The sequence below is a fragment of the Salvelinus alpinus genome, chromosome 2 (genome assembly GCF_045679555.1).
Source record: "Salvelinus alpinus chromosome 2, SLU_Salpinus.1, whole genome shotgun sequence".
NCBI lineage: Eukaryota > Metazoa > Chordata > Actinopteri > Salmoniformes > Salmonidae > Salvelinus > Salvelinus alpinus.
This window is the reverse complement of record NC_092087.1, coordinates 128823487-128842764: the sequence shown is the minus strand read 5'-3', so window position 1 is coordinate 128842764 and position 19278 is coordinate 128823487. Positions and strand designations below refer to the sequence as shown.

The 19278-nt window shown below is 43.4% G+C and overlaps 1 protein-coding gene and 1 long non-coding RNA gene across 3 annotated transcripts in view; one reads left to right on the top strand and one right to left on the bottom strand.

Moving 5' to 3' along the window:
* Window positions 1-19278, top strand: part of LOC139568748 (E3 ubiquitin-protein ligase pellino homolog 1-like) — a 44750-nt gene extending 25472 nt beyond the window's left edge. The window contains exons 2-9 of one of the 2 annotated variants that reach the window (XM_071390799.1): window positions 357-587; window positions 5645-6049; window positions 6171-6475; window positions 14642-14771; window positions 14997-15098; window positions 15518-15733; window positions 15966-16154; window positions 17375-19278. In XM_071390799.1, coding sequence (XP_071246900.1) covers window positions 6276-6475; window positions 14642-14771; window positions 14997-15098; window positions 15518-15733; window positions 15966-16154; window positions 17375-17962 — 1425 coding nt within the window. In that variant the 5' untranslated portion in view covers window positions 357-587; window positions 5645-6049; window positions 6171-6275 and the 3' untranslated portion in view covers window positions 17963-19278. The remainder of the gene's footprint in view (window positions 1-356; window positions 588-5644; window positions 6050-6170; window positions 6476-14641; window positions 14772-14996; window positions 15099-15517; window positions 15734-15965; window positions 16155-17374) is intronic. The other variant, XM_071390800.1, reaches the window with a different exon arrangement.
* Window positions 11781-12855, bottom strand: LOC139568749 (uncharacterized). Its single transcript, XR_011673654.1, has 2 exons — window positions 12555-12855; window positions 11781-12362 (listed from the first exon to the last, which is right to left on the bottom strand). It is a non-coding gene; the product is annotated as an uncharacterized lncRNA (long non-coding RNA).

Here is a 19278-nt window from a genome sequence, read left to right as displayed (position 1 = left end):
GTCACAGAGTGAGTAATCAATGTGGTTTGTCATGTGCTCTTTGGAGACCCATCAATCTTGGTTGTTGTGTCTGTTTGTTTGTTTAGTCTATCTCTCTCTCGCTTACTGACTAATATCCGCCTATGGTACCTGTAGCACGCTGTTCGATAATCTCAACGTGAGTAATCGATGTGTTGTATCGTGTGCTTTGGAGACACAGCAATCTCCGTTGTTGTGTTTGTTAAGTCTCGCTCACAGGCTCGTATTGATTCATATACTGTTCTAGACGCACCTGTTATGTCTGTTGTGTCTGCTCTGTGTGGCTGTTTGACCCTGACCAAAGTTCTCGTCTGCTGTTTTTCTGTTTTTGTCTGCAGGTTGAGTGTGGCGTTGTGAGCGACAGGATGACCAGTCTCTGAGGAAAAAGAAGCAGACTCTGAGGAAAAAGGAGACAGAGGAGTGAGTGTTCACCGTGGGAGAGCTCTTCATCACTCTACCCCCCCCCCCCTGACAGCTGCACCAATGTTCTCTCCCGACCAGGAAAACATCTCCACCACCCCAGCCTCCACCAAAGTGCCAGTCAAATATGGAGAGCTCATTGTTCTGGGGTAAGAGGGGGTTTAATTGCATTTTGTTGCTTATGTACAGTACATAGGCCAGAGTTATCCCAATCTGATATTAGTGAGGGAGTGGGCGGGCAAGAGCAAGTGTTGGTTCAGGAATGTATTTATTATTTTAAATTAGGGTTGGGGTTGAGATGAGGAGGGGGATTATTTAAGATACTCTTTGAAGAGGTAGGATTTCAGGCGCTTTCGGAAGATGTGCAGGGACTCTGCTGTCCTAGCTTCAGGGGGAAGCTGGTTCCACCATTGGGGTGCCAGGACAGAATAGAGCCTGGACTGGGCCAAGAGACCAAAGGTGGCAGAACGGAGTGCTCGGTTGGGTGTAGGGTATGAGCATAGCCTGAAGGTAGGGAGGGGCAGTTCCTCTTGCTGCTCCGTAGGCAAGTACCATGGTCTTGTATCGCAAGCACAGTGAAGTACCAATACCTAGAAATCTATGCAAAACAATACGCACATTCCAAAAGTAAAAAATAAAGAAATTAAGAAATATCTGAACGAGCAATGTCAGAATCCGGAAAATAAATATATCAGTGGAGGCTGGTGGGAGGAGCTATAGGAGGACGGGCTCATTTTAATGGCTTTAATGGAATAAATGGAACGGAGTCTAACGTGGTTTCCATATGTGTGATGTGTTTGATACCGTTCCATTGATTCCATTCCAGCCATTACAATGAGCCCGTCCTCCAATATCTCCGTCGACCAGCCTCCGCTATATATATATATATATATATACAGTGGGGAGAACAAGTATTTGATACACTGCCGATTTTGCAGGTTTTCCTACTTACAAAGCATGTAGAGGTCTGTAATTTTTATCATAGGTACACTTCAACTGTGAGAGATGGAATCTAAAACAAAAATCCAGAAAATCACATTGTATGATTTTTAAATAATTAATTTGCATTTTATTGCATGACATAAGTATTTGATCACCTACCAACCAGTAAGAATTCCGGCTCTCACAGACCTGTTAGTTTTTCTTTAAGAAGCCCTCCTGTTCTCCACTCATTACCTGTATTAACTGCACCTGTTTGAACTCGTTACCTGTATAAAAGACACCTGTCCACACACTCAATCAAACAGATTCCAACCTCTCCACAATGGCCAAGACCAGAGAGCTGTGTAAGGACATCAGGGATAAAATTGTAGACCTGCACAAGGCTGGGATGGGCTACAAGACAATAGGCAAGCAGCTTGGTGAGAAGGAAACAACTGTTGGCGCAATTATTAGAAAATGGAAGAAGTTCAAGATGACGGTCAATCACCCTCGGTCTGGGGCTCCATGCAAGATTTCACCTCGTGGGGCATCAATGATCATGAGGAAGGTGAGGGATCAGCCCAGAACTACACGGCAGGACCTGGTCAATGACCTGAAGAGAGCTGGGACCACAGTCTCAAAGAAAACCATTAGTAACACACTACGCCGTCATGGATTAAAATCCTGCAGCGCACGCAAGGTCCCCCTGCTTAAGCCAGTGCATGTCCAGGCCTGTCTGAAGTTTGCCAATGACCATCTGGATGATCCAGAGGAGGAATGGGAGAAGGTCATGTGGTCTGATGAGACAAAAATAGAGCTTTTTGGTCTAACTCCACTCGCCGTGTTTGGAGGAAGAAGAAGTATGAGTACAACCCCAAGAACACCATCCCAACCGTGAAGCATGGAGGTGGAAACATCATTCTTTGGGGATGCTTTTCTGCAAAGGGGACAGGACGACTGCACCGTATTGAGGGGAGGATGGATGGGGCCATGTATCGCGAGATCTTGGCCAACAACCTCCTTCCCTCAGTAAGAGCATTGAAGATGGGTCGTGGCTGGGTCTTCCAGCATGACAACGACACGAAACACACAGCCATGGCAACTAAGGAGTGGCTCCGTAAGAAGCATCTCAAGGTCCTGGAGTGGCCTAGCCAGTCTCCAGACCTGAACCCAATAGAACATCTTTGGAGGGAGCTGAAAGTCCGTATTGCCCAGCGACAGCCCCGAAACCTGAAGGATCTGGAGAAGATCTGTAGGGAGGAGTGGGCCAAAATCCCTGCTGCAGTGTGTGCAAACCTAGTCAAGAACTACAGGAAACGTATGATCTCTGTAATTGCAAACAAAGGTTTCTGTACCAAATATTAAGTTCTGCTTTTCTGATGTATCAAATACTTATGTCATGCAATAAAATGCAAATTAATTACTTAAAAATCATACAATGTGATTTTCTGGATTTTTGTTTTAGATTCCGTCTCTCATAGTTGAAGTGTACCTATGATAAAAATTACAGACCTCTACATGCTTTGTAAGTAGGAAAACCTGCAAAATCGGCAGTGTATCAAATACTTGTTCTCCCCACTGTATATATATACAGTGCATTCGGAAAGTATACAGACGACTTCCCTTTTTCCACATTTTGTTACGTTACAGCCTTAGTCTAAAATAGATTAGATTAAATTTTTTTTTTTTCATCAATCGACACACATAAATACCGTATTTACATAAGTATTCAGACCCTTTGCTATTAGAGCTCAGGTTCATCATGTTTCCATTGATCATCCTTGAAATGTTTCTTCAACTTGATTGGAGTCCACCTGTAGTAAATTCAGTTGATTGGACATGATTCGGAAAGGCTGTCTACATAAGGTCCCACAGTTGACAGTGCATGTCAGAGCAAAACGAAGCCAAGAGGTCGAAGGAATTGTCTGTAGAGCTCCGAGACAGAAAATGTCAGCAGCATTGACGGTACCCAAGAACACAGTGGCCATCATAAATGGAATAAGTTTGGAACCACCAAGACTCTTCCTAGAGCTGGCTGCCTGGCCTAACTGAGCAATCGGGGGAGAAGGGCCTTGGTCAGGGAGGTGACCAAGAACCCGATGGTCACTCTGACACAGCTCCAGAGTTCCTCTGTGGCGATGAGAGAATTGTCCAGAGCACTGCACCAATCAGGCCTTTATGGTAGTGGCCAGACGGAAGCCACTCCTCAGTAAAAGGCACATGATAGCCCGCTTGGAGTTTGCCAAAAGGCACCTAAAGGACTCTCAGACCATGAGAAACAAGATTCTCTGGTCTGATGAAACCACAATTGAACTCTTTGGCCTGAATGCCAAGCATCACGTCTGGAGGAAACCTGGCACCATCCCTACGGTGAAGCATGGTGGTGGCAGCATCATGTTGTGGGGATGTTTTTCAGTGTAGATAGTGTTAAACAAATCAGAATAGATTTTAGATTTTAGATTCCCTTTGCCTTGATGACAGCTTTGCACACTCTTGGCCTTCTCTCAACCACCTTCATGAGGAATACTTTTCCAACAGTCTTGAAGGAGTTCCCACATATGTGACTCGTTTCAGGAAACTTGGTGTTTCAGGACACTACGCGTATGTCGTAAGTCACGACTTCATATGAGATTTGAACGTTTATTTATATTTTTTATCAAAATGCATTTTTTGGCAGAAATGCCTTCTGGAACATTTTAACTTTCATGTGCCTTAATAACAAACTTGTATGCCATCTGTAAATAAGAATAAAGTTGTTAAATTACGAGCATAGTTGGTTTAGCCACAGAAAAGGTCAGGAACCTTCCCACTAGCCATGATTGGCTGAGATAATGAATTGGCTGTACATGCCGAGAGATGAGTTTTGGATTGGTCTGCCGTGTAGAATCTTCTGTCTATAAAATGAGCTGCTCGTTATGTGTAGATAATCCTTCTACTGCAGTTTTTTCGAAAGATATAACATTAGCCATGGAGAACTGGAAATGTGTTGCTAATGCTCTCAATAACATTTCTGCCTTGAATATATCAAGACGCTATCGACAAAGGTCAGTGGGAAAAAGTTGTGATGGACTACTTTCAGGAGGACGATAGCACCATGCTGACTCTCTCTTGACTCTGAAAATGAATCAGACGTTGAGGATATCCCTGATTTAGGTAGAAACATTTTCATTGAAGAAGACATTGTAGAGTCTTCTGATGACAGTGATGGGGGAAGAAACGGCGATCAACATAGTTGTTGTCACTGAAGAAGTTGACCAAGTTTAGAAATCAGTGGAATGTCTGGTAGAAGCAGAGTATGATAAGGAGATGAATAGAATTCTGTCGTTTGATTGCAAATGCAGAGGGAGTCGAAAAGAGAACACAGGTGGCTGTTGTATAAAACACCTGCCTCCGGATGACATCTTCCAACTAAGGGCAACCATGGCATCTGTGACAGAGAGAGAGAAAGATTTGATGATTCTTATGGCATTGCACACAGTCAGTGTGAACCAGAGTGACTTGACAGAACAACGGGCCAAGCAAGCTGTACAAACTAAACGGAAACGACACAGGACGTCTTATTTAATGAAAGGGGTTGCAGTCTGCCGTGAAGCGTTCATCCATGCATACAGGTAAGAGTCCAGCTACAGTTTCAGATATTATACGTTTATAATTTTGTCAGAAAGTTGTTTTCATTGCAATTCAAAACTTACTGTTAGCTAGTGTATGATCTGTGTAGTAATATTATCTCAGAAAGCCATTTGCATTGCTAGTTATAGCCTAATGTTAGCCAGCTAACATTGAACCTATTTGGTTAACTTGTGCTAGCTATGATAATCGGTTTGTATTGCTAGTACTCTATGGATTAGGATTATGGTTCATTGTTTAGCTAGCTACATGTCTAAACAAAAGACCCCAAGTTAAAACGTACTGTTAACTAGATAGCTGACGTTAGATGGCTGGCTCGCTAGCTAACATTACATGTATGATCTGTGTAGTAATATTATCTCAGCAAGCCATTTGCATTGCTAGTTATAGCCTAATGTTAGCTAGCTAACTAGCTAACATTGAACCTATTTGGTTACCTTTAGTTAGCTATGACAATCGGTTTGTATTGCTAGTACTCTATGGATTGGGATTATGGTTAATTGTTTAGCTAGCTAGCTAGCTACATGTCTAAACAAAAGTATCCACTTCGCCAGATGATTACATGTCCCATCAAGTTAGCCAGGTGTGTCTGATGGGGATTACGGCTATCTACTGTATAGTAATGCTAACATATTTGTGTCTGGAATTTGTCTTTCAGCATCAGTAGAGCACGTCTTACTCTCCTCCACCAGTCATACAAGGAGAATGCCTCCCATCAAAAAGAGAGCTGTCCCAAGCAAGAACAGGTTACACCTGAAGCATGAGGACTTGCAGTGAGATGTGAACTTCATCGACAACTACGCAGAGGATAATGCAATAGCATTACCAGAACTCCACCCAGGACACAAATACTTTGGTGGAAAGCTGCTGCCATCTCAAGACCAGAGTGACCACTTTGTCTGAGATTGCTGGTGTTGTGAAGGACAGTACTGTGACGAGTCAACATCCCACAGCTGGTTGGACTGGAGGATGGTACGGTGCTGGTGGAAAGCTATGGCTGGCAACAACACCTGGATCTGTACTTCAGGCCGCTGTCACAGATCAAGCAGTACCAGCACTTCAGGTGAATATCATTTTCATTGCATTGTATGAGGTTATTCTTCTTATCTAAACTTGGGAGGTGAATTGATGTTATGCAAGGTTGTAATATCTTCTCATTTTTTTGGTTATTTCCTGTTTTACAGCTTCGATGCTCTGGATGTCTGGTGTTGTTGTCGCCAAGGAGCATTCGGACTCAGTCGGGACCATGTTTCAGCTGCTGCGCAACGCTGACATCCTTCCTCCCATAGATGGTCTGCTTGTACAAGCACCACCTAGACTGGACACAGCTAGACAAACTCATCTTTTTGAGAAGATCAGGGAGTTTTGTGACTAAGAGACTATGTACATCACATGCCGTGCACCAAAGGCAAGGGCAGGACATCAACGGGATCTCCAAATATAGATCCCTTTGTTCATTCGTGGTTCGGACGGACCAGTTCATCACTGGGTGAGAGTTCCCAGTCATCAGCGCTATCTGCAGTGCCTCTATAGACATTCACATCACTTTCTCCTGACATGTTGCTGCTACTATTTCTTTTTTTATCCTGCTGCTCAGCCACTTTAGCCCTCACTGTATGCATATAACTACCTCTATCACCAGTATCACAGATATTGTTATTAATATTGTTCTTGTACATACTGTATATGATTTTGTTCCTTCTCTACTGGCATTGACACTTGGTATTTTTTCTTTATATTGGCACTCTCTCTTTTTGATATTGCTACTATGCAAGTAACCATTTGGCTGTACTGTTTACACTTAGCAAGATGTGGCTGGGGGTTATATCATTTCTTTCACATGACCCACCAATTTAGACAAGTGTGTCTGAGTAAGTGTCAACTAATATTTATAAAATATTTTTATCTGGACACGTTCTGTTTACCTGGAATACTACTTCCACCACTTTTAGTCTTAATCTTTATCACACTACATGACCTTTATCACATGGCCTCACATGTGAATCCTTAAAGAGATGGGTGGGGCTAAGGCTTAAGAGGGTGTGAACAATGCTGAATGGGTGTAGACAAAAGAGCTCTCCAGTAGGTGAACCAAAATATTCTAGGGACATTTTCTCAAAAAGTGGAGTTACAAGTTAATCAATTTTCAAAGCATAATTACTTTCCCATTGTTCCTCAAATGCAGTGTATGATATACCATTTTGTAGCTCTGAGTCTCTACTTTTAACAAATGTAAAAACACAATTTACTACAGAAGATAGAATCAAGGCTGAATCATATGCTGAGCACATGTTGGCTGCTTTTCTATCACTCTGCGGTTCAACTCATCCAAAACCAACTCAATTGGTTTGAGGTCGGGTGATTGTAGACGCCAGGTCATCTGATGCAACACTCCATCACTCTCCTTGGTCAAATAGCCTTTACACAGCCTGGAGGTGTGTTTTTAGTCATTGTCCTGTTGAAAAACAAATGATAGTTCCACTATACGCAAACCAGATGGGATGGTGTATCACTGCAGAATGCTGTGGTAGCCATGCTGGTTAAGTGTGCCTTGAGTTCTAAATAAATCACAGACAGTGTCACCAGCAAAGCACCCCACACCATCACTCCTCCATGCTTCATGGTGTGAACCACACATGCGGAGATCATCCGTTCACCTACTCTGCGTCTCACAAAGACACAATGGTTGGAACCAAAAATCTCAAATTTGGACTCATCAGACCAAAGGACAGATTCCCACAGGTCTAATGTCCATTGCACGTATTTCTTGGCCCAAGCAAGTCTCTTTGGTAGCGATTTATTTGCAGCAATTAGACCGTGAAGGCCTGATTCACGCAGTCTCCTCTGAACAGTTGATGTTGAGATGTGTCTGAGGTTCAGTTGACTCTAATGAACTTATCCTCTGCAGCAGAGGTAACTCTGGGTCTTCCTTTCCTGTGGCGGTCTTCATGAGAGCCAGTTTCATCATTGATGGTTTTTGCGACTGCACTTGAAGAAACTTTCAGATTTCTTCTTCGTGTCTTAAAGTAATGATGAACTGTCATTTCTCTTTGCTTATTTGAGCTGTTCTTGCCATAATATGGACTTGGTATTTTACCAAATAGGGCTATCTTCTGTATAATACCCATACCTTGTCACAACACAACTGATTGGCTCAAACTCATTAAGAAAGAAAGAAATTCCACAAATGAACTTTTAACAAGGCCACCTGTTAATTGAAATGCAGTCCAGGTGATTACCTCATGAAGCTGGTTGAGAGAATGCCAAGAGTGTGCAAAGTTGTCATCAAGGCAAAGGGTGACTAATTTGAAGAATCACAAATATAAAATATATTTTGATTTGTTTAACACTTTTAGCTACCACATGATTCCATACATGTATTTATATAAAGTATATAAAGTATGTATTTCGGGTATTTTATTAGGATCCCCATTAGTCATTGCAAAGGCAGCAGGTACTCTTCCTGGGGTCCACACAAAACATGAAACATTACATAATACACAATATGAATAGACAAGAACAGCTCAAGGACAGAACTACATACATTTAAAACATCACACATAGTCTACATTTCAGTACATACACACAACATATCTAGGTCAAAAAGGGGAGAGGCATTGTGCCGTGATGTGTTGCCTTTTCTGTTTTTTTAAACCAGGTTTGCTGCTCATTTGAGTCATCTGATATGGAAGGGAGTTCCATGCAATCATGGCTCTATATAATACTGTACTTTTTCTTGAATTTGTTCTTGATTTGGGGACTGTGAAAAAAAAACTCGTAACATGTCTGGTGGGGTAAGTGTGTGTGTCAGAGCTGTGTGTGAGTTGACTATGCAAACCATTTGGAATTTTCTTATGAAAAGAAGAAGTGATGCAGTCAGTCTCTCCTCTACTTTTAGCTAATAGAAACTGGCATGCATGGTATTGATATTAGCCCTCTGATTATAGTGAAGAGTAAGACGTGCTGCTCTATGTGCCAGGTGCAGCACCTGACCATATGACTGGGCAATAATCAAGATAAGATAAAACTAGACTCTGCAGGAGTTTGGTGTCAAAAAAGCAGAGCATCTCTTTATCACTGACAGACCATGTAAACATTATTAAAGTAACCAGTGTTCAATGACTCTATGTACATAGGGCAAAGCAGTCTCTAAGGTGCAGGGTAGAGTACCTGGTGGTAGCTAGCTAGTAACAGTGACTAAGGTTCAGGGCAGGGTACTGGGTGGAGGGCGGCTAGTTTAACATTCTGATGGCCTGGAGATAGAAGCTGTTTAATTAACAGTGTCTCGCTCCCAGCTTTGATGCCCCTGTACGGTTTCCTCTTTCTAGATGGTAGCGGGGTGAACGGGTCATGGCTTGGGTGGCTGAGATCCTTAATGATCGTCTTGGCCTTCCTGTGACACCGGGTGCTGTAGACATCCTGGATGGCAGGCAGTGTGCCCACGATGATGCGTTGGGCCGGCCACACCACCCTCTGGAGAGCCCTGCAGTTGTGGACAGTGCAATTTCCGTACCAGGCGGTGATACAGCAATGGTGCATCTGTAGAAGTTTGTGAGGATCCTAGGGGCCAAGCCGAATCTCTTCAGCCTCCTGAGGTTGAAGAAGCGCTGTAGCTCCTTTTTCACCACACTGTCTGTGTGAAGGGACCATTTCAGGTCGTCAGTGATGTGCACGCCAAGGAATTTGAAGCTTTTGACCTTCTTGCCTGCGGCCCTGTCGATGTGGATGGGGGCGTGCTCTCTCTGCTCTCCTGTAGTCCACGATCAGCTCCTTTGTTTTGTTGACATTGACGGAGAGGTTATTCTCCTGGCACCACTCCGCCAGGGCTCTCACCTTCTTGTAGGCTGTCTCGTCATTGTTGGTAATCAGACCGACCACTGTTGTGTCGTCAGCAAACTTGATGATTTAGTTGGAGACTTGCGTAGCCACGCATGGATGAACAGAGAGTACATGAGAGGGCTGAGCACACACCCCTGTGGTGTTGTTGCTTACCTTCACTGCTTGGGGTCGGCCAGTCTGGAGTTGCACAGGGAGGGGTTCAGACCCAGGGCCTTGAGCTTAGTGATGAGCTTGGAGGGCACTATGGTGTTGAAGGCTGAGCTGTTGTCGATGAACAGCATTCTCACATAAGTATTTCTCTTGTGCAGGTGGGATAGGGCAGTGTGCAGTACAATGGTGAATGCGTCGTCCGTGGATCTGTTGGGGCGGTATGCCAATTGTATAGGGTCTAGGTTGTTGGGTAAGGTGGAGGTGATATGGCCCTTAACTAGCCTTTCAAAGCACTTCACGATGAAAGAAGTGTGCTACGGGGCAATAGTCGTTTAGTTCAGTTACATTCACTTTCTTGAGTACAGGAACAATGGTGGAACTTGAAGCAGTCTGGACACTATTAAAGAAATTGGGTGTGTTACTCAGGGCTGGAATGAAAGCACCCAAGTAAATCTCCAGGACCGTTACCTGGATTGAACAGCAATAGTCATGTGGCGCAATCATTTTTTTGAGGTTTGAAACAGTCCTGTTCAATGCATAGCAACATGCAGTGCCTTCCGAAAGTATTCACACCCCTTATTCCACTTTTTTTGTGTGTTACAAAGTGGGATTAAAATTGATTTAATATGCATTTTTTGTCAACGATCTACACAAAATACTTTAATGTCAAAGTGGAAGAAAAATCTGAAATGTGTCAAAAATTCATTAAAAATAAAACACTAATATATCTTGATTAGATAAGTATTCAACCGCCTGAGCCAATACATGTTAGAATCACCTTTGGCAGTGATTACAGCTGTGAGTCTTTCTGGGTAAGTCTCTAAGAGCTTTCCACACCTGGATTGTGCAACGTTTGCCCATAATCTTTTTCAAGCTCTGTCAAATTGGTTGTTGATCATTGCTAGACAACCATTTTCAGGTCTTTCCATAGATTTTCAAGCAGATTTAAGTCAAAACTGTAACTCGGCCACTCAGGAACATTCACTGTCTTCTTGGTAAGTAACTCCAGTGTAGATTGGGCCTTGTGTTTTAGGTTATTGTCCTGCTGAAAGGTGAATTAATCTCCCAGTGTCTGATGGAAAGCAGATTAAACCAGGCTTTCCTCTAAGATTTTGCCTGTGCTTAGCTCAATTCCGCTTCTTATTTACCCTGAAAAACTCCCCAGTCCTTAATGATTACAAGCATACCCATAACATGATGCAGTCACCATTATTCTTGAAAACATGGAGAGTGGTTCTCAGTAATGTGTTGTATTGGATTTGCCACAAACATAACACTTTGTATTCAGGACAAAAGGTGAATTGCTTTGTCACATTTTTTTTTACAGTGCCTTGTTAGTTGTTAGTTACTTAGTGCCTTGTTGCAAACAGGATGCATGTTTTGGAATATTTTTATTCTGTACAGGCTTCCTTCTTTTCACTCTGTCATTTAGGTTAGTTGTGGAGTAACTACAATGTTATTGATCCATCCTCAGTTTTCTCCTATCAAAGCAATTCAACTCTGTTACTGTTTTAAAGTCAGTATTGGCCTCATGGTGAAATCCCTACCAATAGGTGCCCTTCTTTGCGAGGCATTGGAAAACCTCCCTGTTCTTTGTGACTAATATGTGTTTGAAATTCACTGCTTGACTGATGGACCTTACAGATAATTATATGTGTGTACAGGGATGAGGTAGTCATTCAAAAATCATGTTAAACACTATTTTTGCACACAGAGTTATGTGACTTGTTAACCAATTTTTATTATTATGTGACTTGTTAACCAATTTTTTACTTCTGAATTTATTTAGGCTTGCCATAAAAATAAGAGGTTAAGTGGATTTATTGACACAAGACATTTCAGCTTTTCATTTTTTAAAATTAATTTGTAAAACAATTCCACTTTCACATTATAGGATATTGTGTGTACACCAGTAATCGAAACATTCAGGATGTAACACAACAAAATGTGGAAAAAGTCACGGGATTTCAATACTTTCTGAAGGCACTGTACATGTTAAATGATTGGCAACTGTGGTATGCTACAACTGTGCTACGTGGAGCTTCTTTGAAATAAATGCCAGTCAGCACTTACGCTCTAAATGTGAACCACATTGTTCCAACTTCCAACAGACACAATTGTACATGTTCATTTACGACATTTGAACTGGGCAGTTTTGTTTCTTTAAAAAAAAAGGGGGGGGCAGGGTGGTTCAATCTAAATCCAGTTAAATGCACACTGCAACTCAGCCACAGTGAGGGTAAACAAAGAACGCTGCTGGCTTCCTGAGTGTAGGACGTTTTTTCGGACAAAGGAGAATGTAGCCTATGTGGCGCGGAGAGAGGGAGGTTGTTGCGGCTTCGAAAGTATTCTGTCACGTTCACATTGTATTCAGCAGTAGAATTCAACTGAAAAGAAAACAACGTTCAACTGACAAATTAAGAGTTCATAGACTACTTTCTTTTTTCAGTTCCAAATAGTTAACAAATGCATTGGTTGTCTCAGTTAGCGCTGGATTTAATGCTACTAATTAAGACGTGAAATTAGTGAATGCACTCTTTATTCTTCAGCTTGTTCAGGAAAAGTAGGTAGCTGCTTACGTTCGATGAAGTAACAGGAAAGCCCTCATTTCCCAATGAAATCTTTGCACTCGTACTGTCTGAAAGTTGAATGTTTACACAGCAGATGCTGGTAGGGGTAAGCGACCAAAAGATAACCTCGTAGCTTAGCTCCTCTGATTGGACGAAAGAGGATTGTTTTAATGGAGATCTGACTGCAACAAAACCCAAAGCTGACGGCGAGTGTGACCCAATTCCACCAAGGAGTTACAGTAAAGTAGAGGTCCCCTCTCAATTGTCACTTTATTTTAGAAGTGGATCGAATGACTTCATTACATTTACATTTTAGTCATTTAGCAGACGCTTTTATCCAGAGCGACTTACAGGAGCAATTAGGGTTAAGTGCCTTGCTCAAGGGCACATCAACAGTTCTCATTCATTTCCCTTTTACATGGGTTTACAGTGGTTAAACTATTTGTTTTAGTTGTGTTAAGAGTCTTAGTTAGCATTGTCTTATTTTGCATAGTCTTATTTTCACATATAAAAAAGATTTCTAAATAAAAATGTACGCTATGGCCAAAAGTATGTGGACACCTGCTCCATCTCGTTCAAAATCATGGGCATTAATCTGGAGTTGGTCCCCCGTTTGCAGCAATAACAGCATCCACTCTTCTGGAAAGGCTTTCCACTAGATGTTGGAACATTGCTGCGGGGACATGCTTCCATTCAGCCACAAGAGCATTAGTGAGGTCGGGCACTGATGCTGGGCGATTAGGCCTGGTTCGCAGTTGGCATTCCAATTCATCCCAAAGGTGTACAGCTAGTTTCAGGTCTCTCCAGAGATGTTTGATCGGGTTAAAGTCCGGGTTCTGGCTGGGCCACTCAAGAACATTCAGAGACTATGGTCGTTGTACTGCTGGAAGTTGAACCTTCGCCCCAGTCTTGAGGTCCTGAGTGCTCTGCAGCAGGTTTTCATCAAGGATTTCTCTGTACTTTGCTCCATTCGTCTTTCCCTCAATACTGACTAGTCTCCCAGTCGCTGCCACTGAAAAGCATCCCCACAGCATGATGCTGCCACAATCACGCTTCACTGTAGGGATGATGCCAGGTTTCCTCCAGACACACATGACACTTGGCATTCAGGCCAAAGAGTTCAATCTTGGTTTCATCAGACCAGAGAATCTTGTTTCTCATGGTCTGAGAGTCTTTCGGTGCCTTTTGGCAAACTCCAAGAGGGCTGTCATGTGCCTTTTTTTCATCAGGCCACTCTACCATAAAGGCCTGATTGGTGGAGTGCTGCAGAGATGGTTTTCCTTCTGGACGATTCTCCCATCTCCACAGAGGAACTCTGGAGCCATGTCAGGGGGTGACAATCGGTTTCTTGGTCACCTCCCTGACCAAGGCCCTTCTCCCTCGATTGCTCAGTTTGGCTGGGTGGCCAGCTCTAGGAAGAGTCTTGGTGGTTCCAAGGAGCCACTGTATTCTTGGGGACCTTCAATACTGCAGACATTTTTTGTTACCCTTCCCCAGATCTGTGCTTCGACACAATCCTGTCTTGGAGCTCTACGGACAGTTCCTTTGACCTCATGGCTTAGTTTTTGCGTTGACATGCACTGTCAACTGTGGGACCTTTATATAGACAGATGTGTACCTTTCCAAATCATGTCCAATCAAGTGAATTTTCCACAGGTGGACTCCAATCAAGTTGTAGAAACATGTAGAAACAGGATGATCAATGGTAACACCATGCACCTGAGCTCAATTTTGAGTCTGATTTTAAAGGGTCTGAATACTTATGCAAATAAGGTATTTGGTCAAATAAAAATAAGAAATGTTTTTTAGAATAAGGATGTAATGTAACAAAATGTGGAAAAAGTCAAGGGGTCTGAATACATTCCGAATGCACTGTATATATCCTATATGATGAAACAAACAATCAACAGCCTCTTTCGTACTGTAACTTTTGATGGTTCCCCCTAGCCTGGTCTCATACTGGTATGACACCAAATGAATACCGAGGGGAGTTTGCTAAAGCACGAAACAGACTGGAACACCAGTCTAGGATCCCACTGCCAGGATGTCTTGATTAAAATGGTTCATTTGTATGGGGTGTGTTCTTGTCCACACAGGTACAATGGCTCCCTACCCAACGGAGACAGGGGGAGGCGGAAAAGCCGCTTTGCACTGTGCCGGAGACCCAAGGCCAGCGGGGTGAAACCCAGCACAGTGCACGTGGCGTGCACACCTCAGGCAGCCAAGGTAGGAGCTAGGAAACGGTCATACTGTATGCTGGAATTTAAGACTTCTTTCTGTAATCGTAGAAACGCTCTTATACAATGTAATGTATGCTTGATAAAAACACAAGCTTCTCTCTATAAGAGGCATTATATCTCCACTCAGAACGAGGGCACCTGAAGTAAATGTAATTGGTAATGACATCATCCGGCTACTCCTAACATCAAACTTTTCCCTCACCGCCTGCAGGCCATCAGCAACAAGGACCAGCACAGTATCTCCTACACTCTGTCCCGGGCCCAGACGGTGGTGGTGGAGTATACTCATGACAGCAATACAGACATGTTCCAGGTGAGTGTGTCCTCAGCGTGTCCTCACTGCTCAAGTCAAGCCTGGTCCCAGATCTGTTGTGCTGTCTTGCCAACTCATGGTCGACTGTGTGATCACGCTCTCCGTGGCCGATGTGAGTAAGACTATATAACTCTAACTAATAAATGGCATGAAAACGATAGAAGACTTGGCTAACAGGGAACAATCTTAGTGAAAGCACTAATGGTTGAGAGACCACATAAAAAGGAGACAAGGAAAGGAAGCCATTTGAGTACTGAGACATAGAATACATATCTGGAATTCCTAAAGCTAATCTAAATAAAGAACTGAATCAGGTTAGTTACTATATATGCCTCTCTAAAATAAACATTGCAAGAAAATTACTTAAGCTAAAAGGAGTATACACTGATAATTCATATACCTCTTCCCTTCTATCCCAGATTGGGCGTTCCACAGAGAGCCCCATAGACTTTGTGGTGACGGACACGGTGCCTGGCAGCCAGCAGAGCCACGGGGGGGAGGGCCAGACCCAGACCCAGTCTATCCAGAGCACCATCTCGCGCTTCGCCTGCCGCATCATCTGCCAGCGGAGCCCGCCGTACACCGCTCACATCTACGCCGCCGGCTTCGACTCCTCCAAGAACATCTTCCTGGGGGTGAGTTGGTGACTGTGATGAAAACAAAATAGCTGCCATATAATTAGGATAGAAATACTACTAATATGATATACTGTTCCTCTGTAAGCATTTGCAATTAGCATGCATGATACAATGATGTTTAGAAGTCATAATATCACCTTGAAATAACTATGAACTATTAGAACTAAAAGTATTGCACCCATATCTCTGAAACTCTCCTTTTCTACTTTCTATCCCTTCTTTCCCCCAGGAGAAGGCAGCCAAGTGGAGGACACAGGAAGGACAGATGGACGGGCTGACCACTAATGGCGTGCTGGTGATGCACCCTCGCCACGGCTTCACGCAGGACTCCAAGCCGGGCGTGTGGAGAGAGATCTCTGTCTGTGGCAACGTCTTCACCCTCAGAGAGACCCGCTCTGCCCAGCAACGGGGCAAGATGGTGGGTAGCTAGTAGATACATACACAGACACAAGCATGCACACAAGCACACATGCACACACACGGATGCGTGCGCACACATGAAGTAACAAGCACTAACATGTGTAGATGTTCACGCACACACTCCTGTGCAGTCTCATTGAGGGATTCTACTCCCTGTCAGCCGTGCCTTGCCATTATTTTGCAGGGACATTGTTTTAAGAAGCTGTTTCTGAAGCCTTAATACTGCACTAACTGAATGGAAGCCACCAGCTAATATCCCCAATTCTCACACTAACTTGGAAAAATGTATCTCTGGAACAATTTTTCAGAACATAGACTCTACCGTCCTCCAAAATGTTATTTTTGTGTAACTTCATTAAGCCATTGAACAACAGCTCTGTGAAATGAGCAGATGGGACATCTTAACAAATTAATTAGTTATCTCACTTGTACAGAATAGTCTGGTTGGATGGGCTCTAGCTGTTTGAGGTCTCTGTTTCTCAAGCACAGAAATCGGACTCTGATTTATTATGTGATAATGTAGGTCTGTTATGTCACTGATAATAATCTCCCCTGGGAAACCCTGACTCTAGACTTTTAAGTTCCATCCCTTCCTCCCAGAGACCACACAGTCAGTTTGGAAGATTTCAGTGTGTCAGAGGAATTCTCATAGGAATACCCCCCCCCCCCCCCCTTCCTCACCGTCATTTTGGGAGGAATGACTGAGAGTCTGAGACATGCTGTTATTATGATTATGATGTGGTTTGGCCTTTAGACTTTAAAACTGAGTCACGAGAACGGCCAAGGAAGGGGGGGAGGAAATGCAGAGAGCTGATGAGAGGAAGGGATGCTGGTTCAATGGGTTTAGTCACAGCAGGTCTGCACACTGTCTGAAACAAAACCAAGATTTCTTTGATCTATTATTGAGGTACATATTGAAGGCCAATAATACAGGACAATGCTCAATATAATATACTTACAGTATCTCTCCTCACTCCAAACGAATGAAAAGCACTACGTTAAGTCCCTTAATTGAGAACCCAGGATCCCAACTTCACCCCACAGCTATTAAATGTGGCATCCGTAGGTTGCCGTCTACTGGACCGTTGACACATTTAATCAAGGCAGACTGCAGAGCAACTCCATGTGGAGCATGTGTTTGTATTGTGTCTGTTAATATCTTGCCATCTCTTTGCTAATATTTCTGTGTCTCTTGTCCTCACCTCTCTCCCATTGCAGGTGGAGAGCGAGAGCCAGGAACTGGTGGATGGCTCGCTGATCGACCTGTGCGGCGCCACCCTCCTGTGGCGCACGGCCGAGGGCCTCTCGCGCACTCCCACCGTGAAGCACCTGGAGGCCCTGAGGCAGGAGCTGAATGCCGGGCGGCCCCAGTGCCCCGTGGGTTTCAACACCCTGGCCTTCCCCAGCCTCCGCCGCAAGGAGATCCTGGATGAGAAACAGCCCTGGGCCTACCTCCGATGCGGCCATGTGCACGGCTACCACGCCTGGGGAGGCCAAGGACGGGAGCCCGATGATGAGGTGGTGGAGGTGGGCCGTGAGAGGGAGTGCCCCATGTGCCGAACCAGGGGGCCATATGTACCGTTATGGCTGGGGTGTGAGGCAGGGTTTTACTTGGACGCGGCACCGCCCACACACGCCTTTAGTCCGTGCGGTCATGTGTGCTCGGAGAAGACGGCGGCGTTCTGGAGCCAGATCCCGCTGCCACACGGCACGCACACTTTCCACGCCGCGTGTCCGTTCTGCGTGCAGCAGCTGGCCGGCGAGAGCGGCTACCTCAGACTCATCTTCCAAGGGCCCCTGGACTAGATAATGGACAGCGGTCTCCTCCCAAACCCCAACTGACGCTTCACAACTACCAGGGTTGTGATCATTAAGGCACACAACCGAAAACATCTTAAAACGTTTTGCAACAGAAAATGAACATTTTAGTTTCTTATTGGACAAATCCAGGTAGTCCCTCACTGTTTCAGACAGTTTTCTTCTGTTTGGTGGCTAATGAACATGACCCAAGGGCCATTCAATAACCAAGTGAATGGTGGAAAAACAGCTTAAAGGACTGTTAAACATTTCTTAACTTAAATATTTTGGAGAGCTACGGAATACTTTTTTGCTTTTTTTCCAAGTGACCTTTTTTCTAGCAGTGCTGTTTTCGATACTATAATTCTATTTTTATGTTAACAATAAAAAAGCGCTACAGTATATGCTAACACAGAAAACTCTTCCACAGGTGCAGATTTGTAATGTTCTGATGCAAAATCCATTGTGAGGCTGTGTGTGTGTGGCTTGACGTTTATAGTCATTTCTTTTTCTATCTGAAACTTAGGAGGCAATTGTAGCAGAAACAAGCATACTTTGTAATGCTAGCTACTGTTTTGGAATGACCTCCTTTTTCTTAGACATGAAGACCCATGTTGTTAAACTAGGCCTATTAAATCAATATTTGGCAATTGCATAAAAAAAGTGCTTATGGGCTTGTACCTTTTTTACCATGAATCCCAACATGTACTCTATCTTAATGCTATCAATCACCACATCAACACGTAGGTATAAGGTGGTATTAGAAGTGGAAGAATTACATAATACAAAATAATATCACTTTTCTCTCTGTGTACCCTTCCGCCCTTCTGAACAAGGACTGGAGAAACAGATCTATGAATTGACTAATGGAAACTTGTTGACAATGACACATATCTGAATGTCCAGACTGTTCAAAGCAAGTGATCAGTTTTTTTTTCAATTGAAGTGTGGCCCTAAACACATTGACTTTTCAGATGGTATGAAAGTTTTCCCCTCTCATCTTCCATGTGTACCTGCATTCAGTGTGTATATAATATTTATGTTTATGTTTGTGTGTATGTTACTTTACCCATGTATCGTCTTCTGATCTTAATTTACGCAGTGATTTGTACCTCAATTTGAGTAATGTGTGAGAGCTTATTTTCTTTACCGTTCAACCAACTTACATTCATGTTTTACCAGTTTGTTCTGCTTTATATGCTCTTGATCGCCTGATGCCTTTATACAGGATGTTGAGTATTATTTCTGCAGAGAGGGTTGCTGTTGCAGACAACAGATTTTTTTACCAACTGGAAACAATAAAAGTTAAAAGCTTTTAAATTGTT